At 47.1% G+C, this 16,500-nt stretch overlaps 1 protein-coding gene across 1 annotated transcript in view; it reads right to left on the bottom strand.

Annotated features, from left to right (window-relative positions):
* Positions 1-16,500, bottom strand: part of Masp1 (MBL associated serine protease 1) — a 62,712-nt gene that overhangs the window by 13,292 nt on the left and 32,920 nt on the right. The window contains exons 7-10 of the mRNA XM_059277029.1: positions 16,256-16,374; positions 15,248-15,326; positions 8,524-8,661; positions 7,078-7,152 (exon numbers count right to left, since the gene is read on the bottom strand). Coding sequence (XP_059133012.1) covers positions 7,078-7,152; positions 8,524-8,661; positions 15,248-15,326; positions 16,256-16,374 — 411 coding nt within the window. The remainder of the gene's footprint in view (positions 1-7,077; positions 7,153-8,523; positions 8,662-15,247; positions 15,327-16,255; positions 16,375-16,500) is intronic.

Here is a 16,500-nt window from a genome sequence, read left to right as displayed (position 1 = left end):
GTCAGTCCCACCACATGAATTGAACATGACGAATTCTGAGAATCTCTGACTAGAAAATGGTGCGGGCTGGGGCTTGTAAGACTGTCTGTCTGTCGGTGCCCACTGCTCTGTCTTCAGCTCAGGCCTGCTGTCCTGTTTTTCTGCTCTTGTCTACTGTGCCCTTTCTCTCTCCTCCCCGTGAGTCTTTGCAGCCTCTGCTAAGCCATCCCGAGTTACTGTAGCTACTCAGTCACACCGTCTTTTAATTCCATCTCCACAATACTTCAATCTCATTCCTTCGGTGACAGTTAGCTGCCTTTGCTTGTGTTAATATGTTAACATGCACATAGCTCCGCCTTGTCTGCCGGTGTGAGCTCTTTGAAGCCACGGTGCAATCGTAGGCAGTTAAACGAGAGGAGTTACAGCCTTACTTCTGAGGAAGAAGTATGCCAATAACCAGTAAGCACCCCTCTTCCTCACTAACTCATCTTAGATGCTGTTCAGATGCCAGCATCTGTGCCTACACAGGGGGGGAGGGAGCCTAATGAAGGCACACTGATGTTTTAAAAGATCAAAATGAATGAACGCACGTCACAACAAGCTCTCAAACCAAGGCTATTGGTTATCCACAGATTTATTGCCACCGTAGACCCCCGACAAGAGAACCGGTACAGAGGCCCCTTAGAGAGTAGCAAAGCCTGTGGTATTAAATATACAAAATATAGTAGCCTTTACATGTGCCGTTCATAGATACAGGAGTGTGTTTTGTTTGACTTTTCTCAGTTCTCTCCACATCCCTCTCTGGGTCTTTCCAGCTGCCTTTGTCTGATGGAGACTCCTGGGATTGTGAACTCGGGGAAAGGAGAGAATTCAACCAGGAGAATCCAAGCCAGGAATGCCGCTAGCAACCAGGGAGGTGGCCATTGAGAGTGCTGGACAGACCCCAGCGGATCTTCTGCCTTCACCCTCCAGATGAGGCTGAGGGTCAGAGGGGAAAATGATGTCAAGGGTCACATGGGCAGCTGAAAGGTAGAGCTAGAGACAGAACCCAAGACTCAGGGCTCTCTATCTCTTTCCAGTGAGCGAGCCTTTGCTTCTCTGACCTTGGTCCCTGGAGCACCAAGGAGTGGATGGCTTGGAGAATGCTACTTGGTAGATTCTCTGCTGAGTTCAGGCTCCAGGGTCGAGTGTAGTATTGGAGTGATTCATCGTGTCTTGAGTCCATATTGTCTTCCGTTTTCCTACTGAGAAGCAATGGGGCACAGTGGAGCAGAGTCTTCCCTTTCTCCACATAGTTACCACGTCTCCATACGTGTGTCTGAGAGCAGGAAGTCTAAAGATGAAACATTCCAGGGCTGGAAGGTTGCTCTGTGTTTGTGTGGAGTGGCAGGTGTTGACACCTTATGGTGCCAACCGGTATTTGAGTGGCACATGGGCCCAGTGTATTCTGAGTGGTCAGCAGGTGTTTAAGGGGCTTGGGAGAGCTGTTTCTAGTCCCCCTCTCAGTCAGTACAGCCCTCACAGTATCCTCTCAGTTGTTTGAAACGCTGAGAGCACCAAGCATCAGCCTTGCACTGCAGGAGAAATTCTAAGAACAGAAGTGTTCCAAGGTACTGTTCTCTGAGAGCTAGCTCAGGCTCACATCTTGCTCCCCCGAACCTGAATGGTTCTTTCCTACATGAAGAACTAGGCTTAGGGCAGGCCCAGAAATACACAGATACAGACTTGAGCTGAAGGTAAGCCTTTCCTAATAATCAGGTCCAAGCAGTCTGACATCGACACTGCGCTTCTGGGACTTGACAGGTGATTGGGAGTGATTGACACCGAGGATTGAAGCCTTCTGGAACAGCTTCCCCTGTACTGCTGGAGAGGTGAGGCTAAGAGGGAGGAAGAGGCTGGGTTGAAGCTTTGGACTGAGTTCTCCTGCCTTGAGACTTTCCCTGCACCACACTAACCCCTGTCTTGGGGGATGGGCGGCTATCTCAGGAGGATGAGGGCCCAGCTAGGTCAGTGTGTTGTAGTTTATTTGGTCTGATAACATGGAGTATGCTGTTGGCAGTGTGTAGTGTAACCTCTCTTGATCTGGGACAGGAGAGGCAGGCCCCGAGGAAGTAAATGCATTCACCGTTCCACCCGAAGCTCCCCAACACCCCTTGGGGAGTTCATCTCCTCCCATACCCAGTCCACATAGTTGGAGACCTTTGTGTAGACTCCATATACTTGCTTGCTACCACATTCTTCAGGTCCTCCCCAGGACACCAGGCCTTGGGCCACCCAGTGCTGGTTCAACTCATCGAAGATGACGAAGGCCCCACCACTATCCCCAAGGCATGTGTCCTTGCCGCCCTCATAGTAGCCAGCACAGAACATGTTCTCTGTGACACTGTAGTTGCCTGAACGAGATTCATAGCTGGCTTTGCATTCAGCATGTGACACCACAGGTAATTTGACGTACTGTAACACATCTGACAAGGTTCGCGTGCCACTGCTGATGATCTCATCCACTGTCACATTAGGATTAGAGATGCCCCAGCCAGCCACCAGCCCCAACATATGAGGGGCTGGACCTTCAGGCTCGGGTCTCGGTAGACAGATGGGCATGACGTGGGCTCCCAAGGGCACAGGCTCCTGCAGCTCTACCAGAGCTATGTCATGGTTGTAGTTCTGGATGTTGAAGTCTGGATGGAGTACTACTCGGGCAGCAGAGCTGTTGACGGCTCCTGATTTGTCCCGCACGTCATGTAGACCCAAGAAGACGGTGACATGTTCCTTTGAGACAGGTATGACTGTGTTGTCTCTGCGCTGGGAGCGCAGCACGTGGGCTGCTGTGAGTATCCAGGATTCAGAGAGCAGGGCCCCACTGCCAAACCACTTGTCGTTAGGTACCCTGGATGTGTCCTCCACCACGATCAGGGCCTGCCACGGGAAGAGGCCGAGCTCAGCGTTCCGGCCTCCGATAATCCTCTTCACCAGGTTTGGCAGGGGCCGGGAGGGCTGCCCACACACTGCAAGAAGGAGGAGGTGGAAACAAGAGACAGGGACAGAGTCAAGCACATGAAAAGAACCGAGAGAAATTCAATAATCACCCACTGTGGATTATGCCACCATGGAACCCTCACTAGCCTGAGTCTTGCAAGCTTCGGAGAGCTTATTCAGTCACATCTAAATCTCTCTGAGTTGGCCTTCGTCTAATTTAGACCTCCATAACCAGAGCCATTCCTGTACCAGATCATTCTATATTTGGTCTTGTCCAACTTGAGCCACTTCTGGCTAAACTGCTTTGGGACTGGACCATATTTAGCCATCATTAGCTGAGGATACTTATACCCCTTCTTCTCTAGGAAGGCACCTTATCTCCCAGAAGCCATTTGCACTACAGGCTCTCAGAGAACCTTCTGGCATTTTCTGTAGCTGGGCACAGAGAAATGGAGAGAGCCTCAATGGCCATCCAACAGACTATAGTAGTCAGATGTCAAGCTTCCAACTCCACAACTCCCCTTTATGAGCCATGGCAAGTTGTATGACTTCCAGAAGCTCAGTTTCCTCATCTGCAGAATGGGTGTGCTACTAATGCTTATTTTATGAATTATGCAGCATGTGGCACAATTACTAAGTTCAATGAGAATTTCATAGATTTCACGCCAGACCGAGATACTTGGGTTCTTGACTTAACTTTTCCACTTTCCAAATGAGCTAAGTCAATACTCCTGTATTTCAACTTCTGAAAGATGATCTCCAAATTTTAAATTTCTTGGATTTTTTTCTTATGTTTACTATGTCCACAATTTATACACGAATGTCATTGTCTAGAGGTTGAGGTTAGCCCAAGGTAACACGGTTATCACATCAAGTAAGCAGGGCCTAAACTAGATCATAAGATAGAGTTTTCATCTGTATACTGCTTTATTACATATTAAGACCATGGCCATAGGCTTCTCTGGCCTAAAAGACTCACTGGTGTTTGTGTGTTAAGGCTCAGTGTGTACAGGGTAAGGAAAAGGTGGCATAATCCACAAGCAATGATGCATGCTCCCTGCTCAGGACCACCCATCATTGCACCCAGGGGTCCTGTAGTACCTTTAAGAGAGAAAACTTCGTTCCTCTGAGCTGCACCCCAAGCACACACATGTGTCACCAAACTCCCACAGCCAAACTTATGAGCAGAGGGTCTTCAGTAACAAGCCCTCACTGGCTATGAACGGACTCATACGGGCGTTTCCCGAGCAGAGTGTTAGAGGCTGGTGTGGGCGTGTGCATCCTGTTGCAATGGTCAGGCTATCCTCTTTGGCCCTGGGCACTTCTAACAATTCTTTAGCGACCAAAGAACATTTGGGTTCTCTTGTGACTTTGGGAGGGTAAACTTTCAACAGGCTAATGCTTTTCGGATGCTCATCTTCCCAGTGCCAAATGCTTCTTCCACGATCCTGGGCCATCCTGTCTTTTATTCCAAACCAGACGTAAACAGACCTTCTAACCCGTTTTGGCCTGGGCTTTGAAGTTCAGGGCCAGTCTCTCATTACAAACGGCAGACAACAAGGTGACATTTCAAGGGGGGTCTGTGGCATGCGACATAAAAACTCATCTAGCAGACAAAGGCCATAATCTGATGAGGGACAAAGAGACGACCCAGTCCATGTCACAATGGAGCTCATGGCCAGCAACGAATGGTTCCTCTCCCCAACCAAGGTGCAAGTACATCCCGAGGTCACAGAAGGTCACAGCCCAAAGAATGTTAGAGAACAGCTAATTTATAGATGGAGAAACAAAGTTTCAGAGAAGGTTTGCTTACAAATAATATTAAGAAAAGGAAATGCTGCTTCATGAGACTAGCTTCATTTGCCAATTACAATGTTTTACTTCTGATGTACCTTTGATTTTTCAAGGGGTTTAAATGATGCAACAGGTCACTGGGGGAGTTCACTGAAATAGGACCCTCCTCCTCCTCCCCACCCTCCTCCTCCCCACCCTCCTCCTCTTCTGCTTTGGCTTCAGTTTTTTAAGTAGGTGGGACTCCAGGTGTGCACCACTGAGCTCAGTGAAACTCAGCAGTTGGTGACAATGACCTCCGATTCCATGCTTGGAATCTTCCATGTTGGTCACAGTTACTCCCCTCCCAGTCTTCCCTTGGACAGAGAACATTCTTGGAACGTTCAAAGTTTTGGCGATGCTGAAGTCAGATTAAAACGAAAAATAAAAATGGTGGGTACCGAAGGAAGTAGGCTCCTTAAAACAAAAAGGTGGTGTTCCAGGATTCTCAATACCTTTGGATGAAATAAATTATGACCTGTCAAGGAAAGCGCAGCACTGCCCACGTAGACAGCAATGTTCCGAGTTATCTTGTAGGTCAGCCCCAACTCAAAAGGTGACCTTGTAAAAGTCGCCCCACCCATTTGATCCTTAGTTTTCATGTCAGAAAAAAAAGTAGTGAATCCTGACTGCTTATAGCCCTCCACCACAAAAAGGTAGTCACTGTGGTACTGGATGAAATGGTTTTGTCAAGTCTGGCTTACTACCCGGGTTTTCAGAAGGAAAGAATTTGGAAAGTTCTAGTGTGGTCCAGTGATACATTATGATTCTGCCAGATTCTGCGTGTTAAAAGAATTTCATGACTCAGTGTATCCAAGCTGCTCTTTACAGAGTGGGACTGATGACCGTTGAGAACCATAAAATGTCAGCCATTTCTTGGTCTTGGCCACTCATTTCTGAGGTATGGAATCCCATCCCCAGATAACATAATTTCTTACCAAAGACCCCACGGGGAAACAGCTGCAGCAGGCGTGCACCCAGCCCAGTATGTATTCCCCATCCAGACATCACCCTGTGGCTTTCTAGGATGGGAACTGATTTTTAGTTTTCTTGGCCACATAATATTTTAGGAATACGGACATCTGAACCTCCAGCTTGTTACCTACCCACCATTCTGCTCTTTTTAAAGTCTTCCACACTTGGAGTCCGTGAACGTGCTTGTGGCCAAGACAACTTGAGGTGAGTGGAATTGTCAAGAGTGTGAGTGGCATGGCCTCTTCCTTCTACACTGCCTCAGTCCCTTTCTGGTGTTTACCCCTCCATTCCTGCACACACATGTACCTTTAGTTCCCCTTGCTAGGAGGCCCAGTGTGCCTGTGATGGAACAGACCCAAATGCTCCTGTGCTCTTCATGTCCTGAGGATTAATCTCAGAAAGCTCCTTAGCCTGGTGTTTTAATGTGTAACTCAATATTTAGAAGCCCACTAAATGAACACCAAGGGCTACTAACATGTGTCATGCATAAAGTACACTATCTCAGTTTGCCCAACATTTTCATTCAGCAAAAAAAAAGCCACCAGATGCAAAGCTGCTGTTCATGGAAATGTGCATGCTGAATCAGGAAGGGCGATAACATTTCAATGTTCTTCAATGCTGTCTTAAGTGCTGCATCATTTAATTGCTATTATTCTCGAATTTTAGAAATTAAAAGTGTATAAATTTCAGCATTGTATGTACTGAAGTTAATTTCTGTGGGTTGTGTTTAGCTCTACAGTGTGTGATCTTGGGCTATAATTTTCTAATTTTGCATAGATGCATTGTGAGTCATGATGCAAAGCTAATCATCTGTACTTTCAATGCCAAAGCAAGTTCCCCAACATCTATATTCATCCTGACACCTCTTGTTACCTCAAAGTTCGCTTTCCACTTTAAAGCGGGGCCAGTAGATGAGACATGGAGGAGGCAGAATCAGATCTATTTGTGCACATAACTCGTTTTGGGCTCAATAGCACATTATAGTTATCTTCTTTAGGGGCTGGTGCATGCCCAAGGACAGGGTGTCCATTTTCGTGATTTCCCCAGCACAACACAAGGTGCACACACAAATTGCTTTGGCTGAAAAACCTAGTGGGAAAGAACTGGAGTTGAACAGCAAAGAGATACGAAGCTTCTGAGATCTTAAAGTAGGCCGAGTATGGACACTGGTTAGCTTGAGAAGAGGCGGGGCTAGACTTTTCTGACTTTTAACCTTCTGATGACATCACTTCAAAAGCAAAGCATTTCCTTCTCAACTTGACATTAACAGACCTCGCGTGGGATACTGTGAGACAGAGGACTCAGTGAGTGAGGTACCTGGAAGGCAGGTGGGCAGGCTTCTCTTGAGCACTTCATTCGTCCAGGCCCCGTGTGCAGAACACGTATATACACCTTTGTGAGGGAAAGGAGCGGAGAAAGAAAATGATTACGTGGAACACCCGGGAAACAGGCCTGGGCTCTCAATTGCTCTAACACAGATCACGGCAGCTGTTCAGGGTCTCTCTGAGCCAGTCGTCTCTGAGACCTGAAGAAGCTTTCTCTTCAGCTCTGAATTACTGTCCTCAGAAGCAAACACCGTACTTCTCAGCATGGCTCCAGAAGCCCCACCAGTCTAACCCTGCCTGCCTGAGGGCAGTCTGTGCTCTTCTCTCTACTCCTGGGCCTTGGCAGGTGTCTCTCGTGGATCATAGGACCTTTGTTCATCAAGCTCTGTCAGCACACGTGCTCCTCTCTCCCTTCTTTGAGCTTTAATGAGGCATATCTGTGTCCCCCACCCAATGTGGGCCTGACAATAGCCGCGTGAGCTACAGCACGCTCCCTTATTTAAAGGTGAGCTTTGGAGACGTAGAGGAACTAAGGGATTGTCCTCAGGGCTCACATGCAGAGGGGAGGCTTTCTTGTCTCCATGAGGGTTGGTTGTTTTTCTGCTGGAGACCAGGAGTAACTTTGAGGGTAATGGTGGTTTGAGTCCACGAGGCCTCATTCTCGGGAGAAGTGGGGGCACATTTCTAATTATTTCTCCTATTTTCTCCCATACCTTCACTGTGACCAACAGACTGCCTGTTGCTAGTCCTTCACCCCTGGCCTACATGCTGCTGCCTGACCCCGGGCCGAGCCAAGAATCTTGGCCAGAAACTGTGGAGAGGCCTGGAGAGCAACAGCCGTGGCTGTGTTGGGGTCTTGGTCTGGGACGTGTTGGATTTTCCACTGAAATGTGTTGATTGCTTCTCTTTCTCTCAGCCCATCTGACCTCTGAGTGAGACATGTCTCTGAAGGAAACCCCACAGGGGTGCTACAACTCTACCGGGTGGCTTTGGTCTGGTCAACTCCAAGAGGAGGCAGAGACAGTGGAGTCAGCCCCAGTGGCCATTTTCTAGAAATCCTAGCTCTACCTCAGACACATGAGGGAATTAACTTTGGCAGAGTCCAGACTTCCTTGAGAGGCTCCATTAGTCTCTGAATTTTGTCATGGATGCATTCTTCATGTTCCACCACAGGCTCTATATTTTACTAGAATCTTTTCAGAATTCCAAGTTAAAGGGGAAAACACCTTGGCTTTGGTCCTGGGACTATTTAAGTGTGTCTAAACGGACCTATCATCTTGAGCACATGGGGAGCAAGGGTCAAATGGCGTGCCTAATGGGACGTGACACTTGTATCACAAGGCTTTGCACATGTCTAGGCGGTCACTCCTCCTAGAGCTGTTTCAGCCCCCGCCCGAGGCCCAGGAAGTGTGAGGTACCGTAGACGTGGAGGGCTTACCTGAGATATTGTGAAGCATCTTGTAATAGGGCTGCCGGCAGGAGTATCTTATCTCGGATTTGTATGTCGTGAGGTTGTTTCTTGTGGCGAAGGTCACCAGTCCATGCTTCAACCCTGCTGGGACTCCGCAGTCTACAACTGAGAGAGAAGTGAGACCCCCTTAGCTACCGTTTGTTCTTCCTCTCGGGGTCACCAGGGCATCTATCTTCCTTAGATGTGCAGGTTATACACTACACCCAACTCCAGGGAGAAACACTGTATCCTGTCGGACTGGCACCCTGTACCTGTGCAGTATACTGCCCACATGGCTGCCATCTCCACTTTTGGCATCTCTCCATTACAACCCAACTCTACAGTTGACTTACTTGCCCTGGTGTCAATTGCAGGGCAGGGCAGGCCTGCCGAGACTTATGGAGACCAAAGTTTCTCCCCGACCACAGCCTCTTTGACTCTCAGCTCGTTTTGCAATCATCTCTGCTTTCATGGCCCAGGCACGAAGCCCACAGCGCAGTGAGAAAATCCTGGCTGACCTCAACCAAATCATCTTCCCGTTTTTCCAGTCCCAACCACAGGCCGAATAAGAACATTTAATGTGCTCACATTGGAACTTCGTACTAAAATAACAAAACCAACCAACCAACCAACCAAACAACCAAACAAACAAAAGAACCCAGTTCCTCTGTGAGTACACAGCCCCACCCTGCTGGCTCCCTGCAGGCAGCTCATCTGTCACAGAATGCAGAGAGAGTCTCAATGGACAAACTCCCAGTCTCCACCTGTTCGTTTTCTCCTCTGATAATGCTGGATACTGGGGCTGGCTATCATCAGTATAGGACGTGACCAAAGATGCCGCCCCTTAGGATGGGCTTTAGAAAACTTGCTTGTCTAGCCACATTTTAGGTAAGTTGCTAGCATGGATGGAGTCTAGCATGAATCAGCCTAGTCAAGACATCTTTTCATGGTTACATCAGAGGCTGAGGACCCAATCTATTGATTTTTTTTTAAGGGCCTCTTTTGGAGAATGATGCTTGCTTTTGTTTTTTGTTTTCTTTTTTTCTCATTAAGTAACCCTGAGAGTACAATGATGCTTGTTTTTAAGGAAACTCTAATCCTACATATAATATAGTTTGTAACAGAATTAGAGAAACATGAAATTCCACAGATGGAAGAGAAACTGAGGTAGACCATGTAGAAATTCTTCTTTATGTCAGAGATAAGCCAAGAGAAAGAAGCCTCAATCAATCCAAGTTACCTAGGGAATTATAATTAGAGTGAGAACTAGCCCTGACCTTGGTTGGATTCAGTGTTCTTCCAGTAAATGGTACTAGCTATTCCTGAATATCTGCTTTCTAGTTAAATAGTAAACATTAGCTGGCTGATGTGGACACTAGCTGTCAATATTTCCTGAGTTCTGGTAAAATTTCCAAAATTCCACCTCCTCCTCAATTTGGCTCACTGGAGAGGGGCAGCTAACCTCTGAGCATCGGTTAGACATTGTGGTTTTTAACCCTAGGACTTTAAACTCACCTTTAGATTGACTAGAGTTACCTAAGTTACAATTTGTCTGATTCCAGAACCTTCAAGACTAAAAAAAAAGGGGGTGAGGGAAGGAAGTGCATGTGGGTACTTCTTACCCAAAGGGGTCCTGGCCTTCAAGCCCCCCTGAACAGATTACTTCCTTTGCATTGATAACCCAGAACACAGACACTCTGGCAGGTTGTGAGGTAAGCATGAAGGCTAACGCCAGGATAATAAGAAATAGAGACTGACATTTAAAACCCTACATAGATTTAAGTTGACTTTCCCGACGAGACTTGAAGCTGATGTTCTCTCTACCTTTAGAAAATCCCTTAGGCTGGTACCTGGATACTGGTACTACTGCTACCTCCCTGAGCCTTCTGGAAGCTTCTTTAGCTTCAGTAATCCTCATGACTCTCCTATCCCTAATGGAGGAATTGAGTGCTTGGCCCTGCGCTTGAGTGGTTGGTGTTAGAGATATTTTCTCAGTAGAGGGCATGCTTTCACATGGCTCCAGACATGAAACTCTGCCCACTGACACAGATGCCAGAGAAAGGGGGTAACAAACAGAAAACAGGGAGCCATGTCAGCTCAATCGTAGTCAGTGTGGAGGGAACAACCTTCTTCCCAAGTGCAGAATGACGGGGAGGAAGTCCTGTGTCTTTGAGAGGAGACAACTTTCCCAAGAGCTAGAAGGCTTCTTGCCTGACACAATCAGTGTGTGTCAGAAATGGTGTCCCCAGCTTTTAATAAGGGTTTCTCCTGTTCTATGTTTGCCTCTGTCTTCACTCTGCAGACTTTCCAGAGGGACGTGAGCTCCCACAAGCCCTGATTGGCTAGAATTTAGCTTTGGACATTGATCAAAGTGTTGAGGGTGGGGCATCAAGACTCCTAACTTCCGGAACTGTCAGCGCAATGGTGTTGGCGGCCATGTTGCGGTAGCTTGTTAGCTACACAAAACGAACTCACCCTCTCTGTCTTTGGCCGCTTCACACCCTGGAGTCAGAATGTTCTTCTCTCCTCCCCTTCCTCAGCCTGCCCTGCTCACCACTCTGTGGTATGAGCGGTGCTATCCCACATCTTGTCTCTCTGGTCATTTCCTGCTGCCATTTATTTTTCTTCTAGCACATCTTTCTTGGCCTAAGCTTTAAACATGCTTTTCTGTAGTTCAGGGGCTTCTTGGAGAGCTCTCCATAAGAAGATCCTGGTACTCAGGACCAAGGGTTAAGCCCCATGACCTTCCTGATCTCATTCTCTTTCCCTCAGCGCATCTATACTCCAATGTCATCAGACTCTCCAGCATGCCATGTCCTCCTCACGGGCATTTCCTGTACCCCCCCCCCCCCGATATCTGGGCACTTTGTTTCCATACCACCATGCTTCTTCCTAAAATGTCTGTAACTCTTCTAACTGGATAGGTCATGCTCTTGTGTCCTTGAAATCCTCACTCACATCCCTTAGGAGATACGCATCTTACGTTGTTTGTTGTTACAATTGTTTGGACACATATCAAATCTTCCTCTTGAGTTGTGAGTCCCTTTCTCACCTCTGCATAATGATTGTGAACACCTTGTGGGCTGGCAAACATTTGCCCAGATGACATTTGTCTTTAGTGTCCATCCCATCTCCTCCATCAAGGGCATCTCTACCCTAAGACAGCACCTCAGTCTCCAACTCATCATCCACATTTGCAGGATTCTGCTCTCACTAAGTGACCATCTAACCATTAGGTTGGGTAGTCATAGAGTAAGAAGCAGGGCCTCTCAGATATGTGTGCTCAGGCAGACGTTGCCTTGTAGATTCCAGCATGCATGCTGATGTTCTTCACTGTTGTTTATGACCTAGTTAGAGTCATCACCTCCAAGCTGAGGACCACTGCCTCCAGATGTGATTGATGCTCATTTCTTTAAGGTTTTTAATCAGTGAGTTTTAAGAAACACAAAACTTGTAAGCCCCAGTAGTAAGGAAACTTGGATAGTAGAATTTCAGCCCAAACAGTGTGGATGGGAAATACACTTTCTGAATGAAAAAACAACCAGATTCTCAAAAATCCACACTCAGTGTTATTATTCATTTTATAAACTCATGGTTGTTCAGACAGTAGCAGAAGCCAAAAATTCAAAAGTCATTAAGTAGCTGGCATCCTGACCCATTTAAATTTGTAGTTTGGAGTTGATCAGTAGCCAGAGTCCATGTTGATCTAGGACACATGATTGTATATTAAATTTGTGTTTCTCGACCCAAGGACATATTTTCCTTTGAGACAAGTACAGTTTACTTAGAGATTTAAAAAAAAATCACCCATTGTCTTTCATTGCTCTTTGGAGTTAGTTTGAATGGTGAGTAAATCATCAAGAGAGAATTTGTTCTCAGGTAGGCAGCACTTCCCACAGCTGAGGCGCGGCTGCCTCGCTTCGCATCCGTCCTAATCCACACTGAAGTGGGCAATGGAGTGTCTGTGGGTGGGGCAGGGTGGGGTAGCTCTGGGATTGGGGGGGGGTCTCTGTATAATCCATCCTCGGATGTCTGCACTGTGTGGGGCTCCCATGATTGTCATTCACTCTGTCACTGGCTCTGACTCGAATTCCTTCTCCAAATCCATCTCGCTTTCTGTAACCGTAGTGAAGTCATGGTAGGACCAGGAGACAAAAGGAAGAAGGGCAGAGAGAGGGAGAGGGAGCAAGAGAAAGAGAGAGAAAAGGAAGAGAGAGAAAAGTTAGCAAGCAAAGCAGAAATAGTTCATGCAGGAAATACAGAAACCATTCTACCGGAATGTTCAGAATGCAGTTTAGGCATAGGCAGTGTGAAGGACAGTTTGGGACTGCTGAATTTGTATCATTCTGAGAATTTGCATAATCTTACATCCTGGCTCCTGAGGAAGATAAAATTCTGCCCCTGGCTGGGAGCTTTGCATTCATCTGGCCAAAATGCTTATTTGACAGATGGCATTCAGAGTATAGAAGGACTTGTCACCACAAAGTGGAGGCAGGGCCAGGACCACAGCCCATAATTCCCACTTCCTGTTCTTCTGTACATTTTTTTTTTATCATTTTTTCTTTTAGACAGAGTATCACATGGCCTGGGCTGGCCTTGAACTCACTATATGGCTGAAGATGACCTTATATTCCTAACCTTTCTGTCTCCACTCTTCATCTCTGGAGTGCTGGAGCTATAAGCATGTGCTCCCATGCCTGGTATATTCAATGCTGGGGACTGGGTCCAGTGCCTTGTGCATTCTAGGTGAGCATGCTACCACCTGAACCACATTCCCAGTCTCTCTGCTGCATATGCCTTAGTCACACCCTGCATACTTCTTGTCTGTCTCCAACCCCTCCCTGCACATTCCCAATGATTCAACTCATCTGTCTTACTGTACATCTTCCCTAGGACCTACCAGAGTACAAAGTACCCACAGATGCTCAAAGACGCTGGCTGTGTGTTAACAAGGGCTGTAACAGTCCTAATCTAGTTTAATGCAAATGAATTGGGTCAACTTTTAAGTATAAAGTGATAAGATGATCTGTGGCTTTCTAGCATAGGTCACATAAAATGATACGATCTGATATGGCCTTACTCTGTCAACGTTTCCATTATAATAACCCATGTGTTTCACCAGGGCAAAATACTAATAGCACTTTCTGTTTTCCAGAAATATGAAACAGAGATTCCAAACCCCTGCTCTCCGATGGGGGTGGGCTGGGTATAACTAAGTGCTTATTACATTTGAATGTATTTCTGGCTCTCTACAGGCATGGTGTGGGTAGGAACCCAGTTAGTTCTCACCACAGTCTTGACCATGGAGGATGAGGCCAAAAGAGTATGAGCAAATTACCTAGGCCCACCCAGGTGCTAGAATCTACATTTAAAGCCACAACTTCCTGACTACAGTGTCTGGTTCAGTTTTGAGCACCACACACTTCCACTGATCTTCAGAATGACCCTTGCTTTGCCCTGCAGGGGACCTAGCTCAGAACCCCGTCACACTGCACACTGACTGGGCCACCTACAGAAGGAACATCTGAGGTCTTCAGGCTAGACCCTGTCCTTTCCATCTGAATTCCCTACAGAACTCTGTGTTGGCATCCAGTAAGTACTGACCTTAGGAAGTTATAAATGATAGTCTTTTCCCTTTACAGGCCCCACCCCCAACGCAGTCCATCACCATATGAAAAAGGAAACAAGCCCAGTCTGACTTCGGGGCTACCTGGGGTTTGCCTCAAGGGAGCCTTCCTGTCAGGATCTGTCTGAATGCTGGATGGAAACTATTTAGGAGAAAAGAAAGAGGAAAGAGCCCAAAGTCATGAGATGGGCATCATGTAATTGATAATAGTATCTAGACTTCTCATCTCTATTCTAAAGGAAGTCTGGGAGCCCCCTTCCTCCCTGACTGCCACTACACTATGGCTATACAGCTGTATAGAGTTGCTAAAATCACAGTCCAAACTTTAACATTTGAAACCACATGGGTATGGGAGTAATGGAATAGTAACTGGAAATTGATATTCTTTTGCAAAACTCAATAGACAATTTATGTGGGTTATTCCTCTCTAGAACCATGACTCATGTTCTAGAATTAAATTTAGTCTAAACTCTTCTGTTTCACACTTCCAGCAAAAGATCTTGTCCATGGTCTCATAATATGTTAGAGGGACACAAGACAAGAACTCTGGGTCACCAGAGCAAGTGCAAGTGTTCTCTGCTTCATAGAGGTCGTCTGTGCTGACCCCACAGCCCTCCCCAGGCAGCCCTAATCCATCAGCTTATCTAGAAGATTTAGAAGGTGAGCAATTGGCATGTACATGTTCAACACCATTCCACTGACTCTGCACATCGGCGCCAAACTAGTTACTCAAACTAGCAATTCCCAAGCTTGGGCTCATTTCAGACCTTGAAGTATATCCTATTCCTTTACCGAATTTAGTACCCTGTCTGCAGGTGAAGAGAAAAAATTGTGTTTAGAAAGTAAACCAGGCCATTCAAAAAGCTTGTGTGTGTGTGTGTGTGTGTGTGTGTGTGTGTGTGTGTGTGTGTGATTCTGAACTCTGTTTCTGAAATGGGCTCCCATGTTCTTTCGTCCAGCTCTTATGTGGTGTTTGACTTTTGACACCTTTCTTAGCTCTGGCAAACTTTCAACCCGGCATAGTCTTTGCTCTGACCCCACCACGAAGAAATGCATCATTGTAGCCAATCCGTTTGGTTTCCTTACTTTTACAGGTGGGAATCTTGTTACTCCATGTGCCGTCCTTCAGACATTCAATCTGGAACGTGTCCATCATCTCATTATCCTGAAAAGAAACCCGGAAGGGAATGGGAAGAAGCAGGTCGTGGATTAGCACATATTGCCTAGCAAAGGTAACTCCAACTTCAAACCTGGCTATCTTCAACTGGAAATCCCCCTGCCCCATGCACACCAAAGGCAAACTTGCCCATAACAAAGAGATGGGTGCTCACGGTGTCACCCCCATTTATACTCTGGGCACAGTTATCTCTAGAGGGAAAACTATAGTTTTATTCTAGTTTTAGGTCAATGCTTCTCCAACTAGAGCTAGCAGTCAGCGTCACCTAGAGAGGACTAGCAGGGACAGACTTCCTCTCCCTGCCACCAAAATTCCAGTTCAGTACATCTGACCTACCCAAGGAGTCATAGTTCTAACAAGCTCCCCGGTGCTGCTGCTGCTGCTGCTGCTGATCCAGCCCCTTCCTGAGGGCAATTCCTCCAGAGCAGTGGGCCTCTAGCTTGGCTGTACATTAGCCTCACCTAGGGAACATAAAGATACCAACCACTGGTTCCAGTCCCAAGCCTCCACACATGGGGACTGTGCCTCTTTACTCCTGTTCTGAAAGGTGGGTAGGTGGACCGCCACTTTGAACCGTAGGTATTAGAGGAGTGCCCATCTGCCATCTTTAAAACCCCTGCTTCTCTTTCTGTACCAACCCACCGCACCCCTGATGAGCTTTGTTAAGGCTGTTGTCCCTAATTATAGAGCCATATGGTCCCATATTTAAAAATCCAGGACAACGCACGCTCGGAGAAACAACTTAAGTGCCACGTCCCGAAGTGAGGGGTGGCTGGAATGCATCATTCTGAATTTCTGGAGTCACCGGAAGCTTAACGGCATGCTAGGAAATGCTGAGCAGGCGCCCCATACACCATGGGAGGCTCTGCAGGGTTTCTCCAGCCTGCTCACTCCTCCTCCCAGGCAGGGTTCCGCACCTTGAGCACTTTGTAGCCTGTGTCGCAGCTGATGAGCACTTGGTCTTTGAAGGAATACACCGCTTGCAAGGGCTCGATTTTCCCAAACGCGGGAGGCTGGAGCTTTGGGCACTCGTTTCCTGGCAGGAAGCAGATGAAAAGGCATCAGGTGAGAAACAAGGGAAAGTGGGGGTGAAGGGGCAGCACCTGGCAAGCAAGGCCTGAAGCGGGTGGAAACAGCGGGACTGGGCGCCTAGACGCAAGAC

Source organism: Peromyscus eremicus, chromosome 12 (assembly GCF_949786415.1).
Source record: "Peromyscus eremicus chromosome 12, PerEre_H2_v1, whole genome shotgun sequence".
Lineage (NCBI taxonomy): Eukaryota > Metazoa > Chordata > Mammalia > Rodentia > Cricetidae > Peromyscus > Peromyscus eremicus.
Note: the sequence above shows the minus strand (reverse complement) of the source record. Positions and strands in the feature narration are given on the sequence as shown.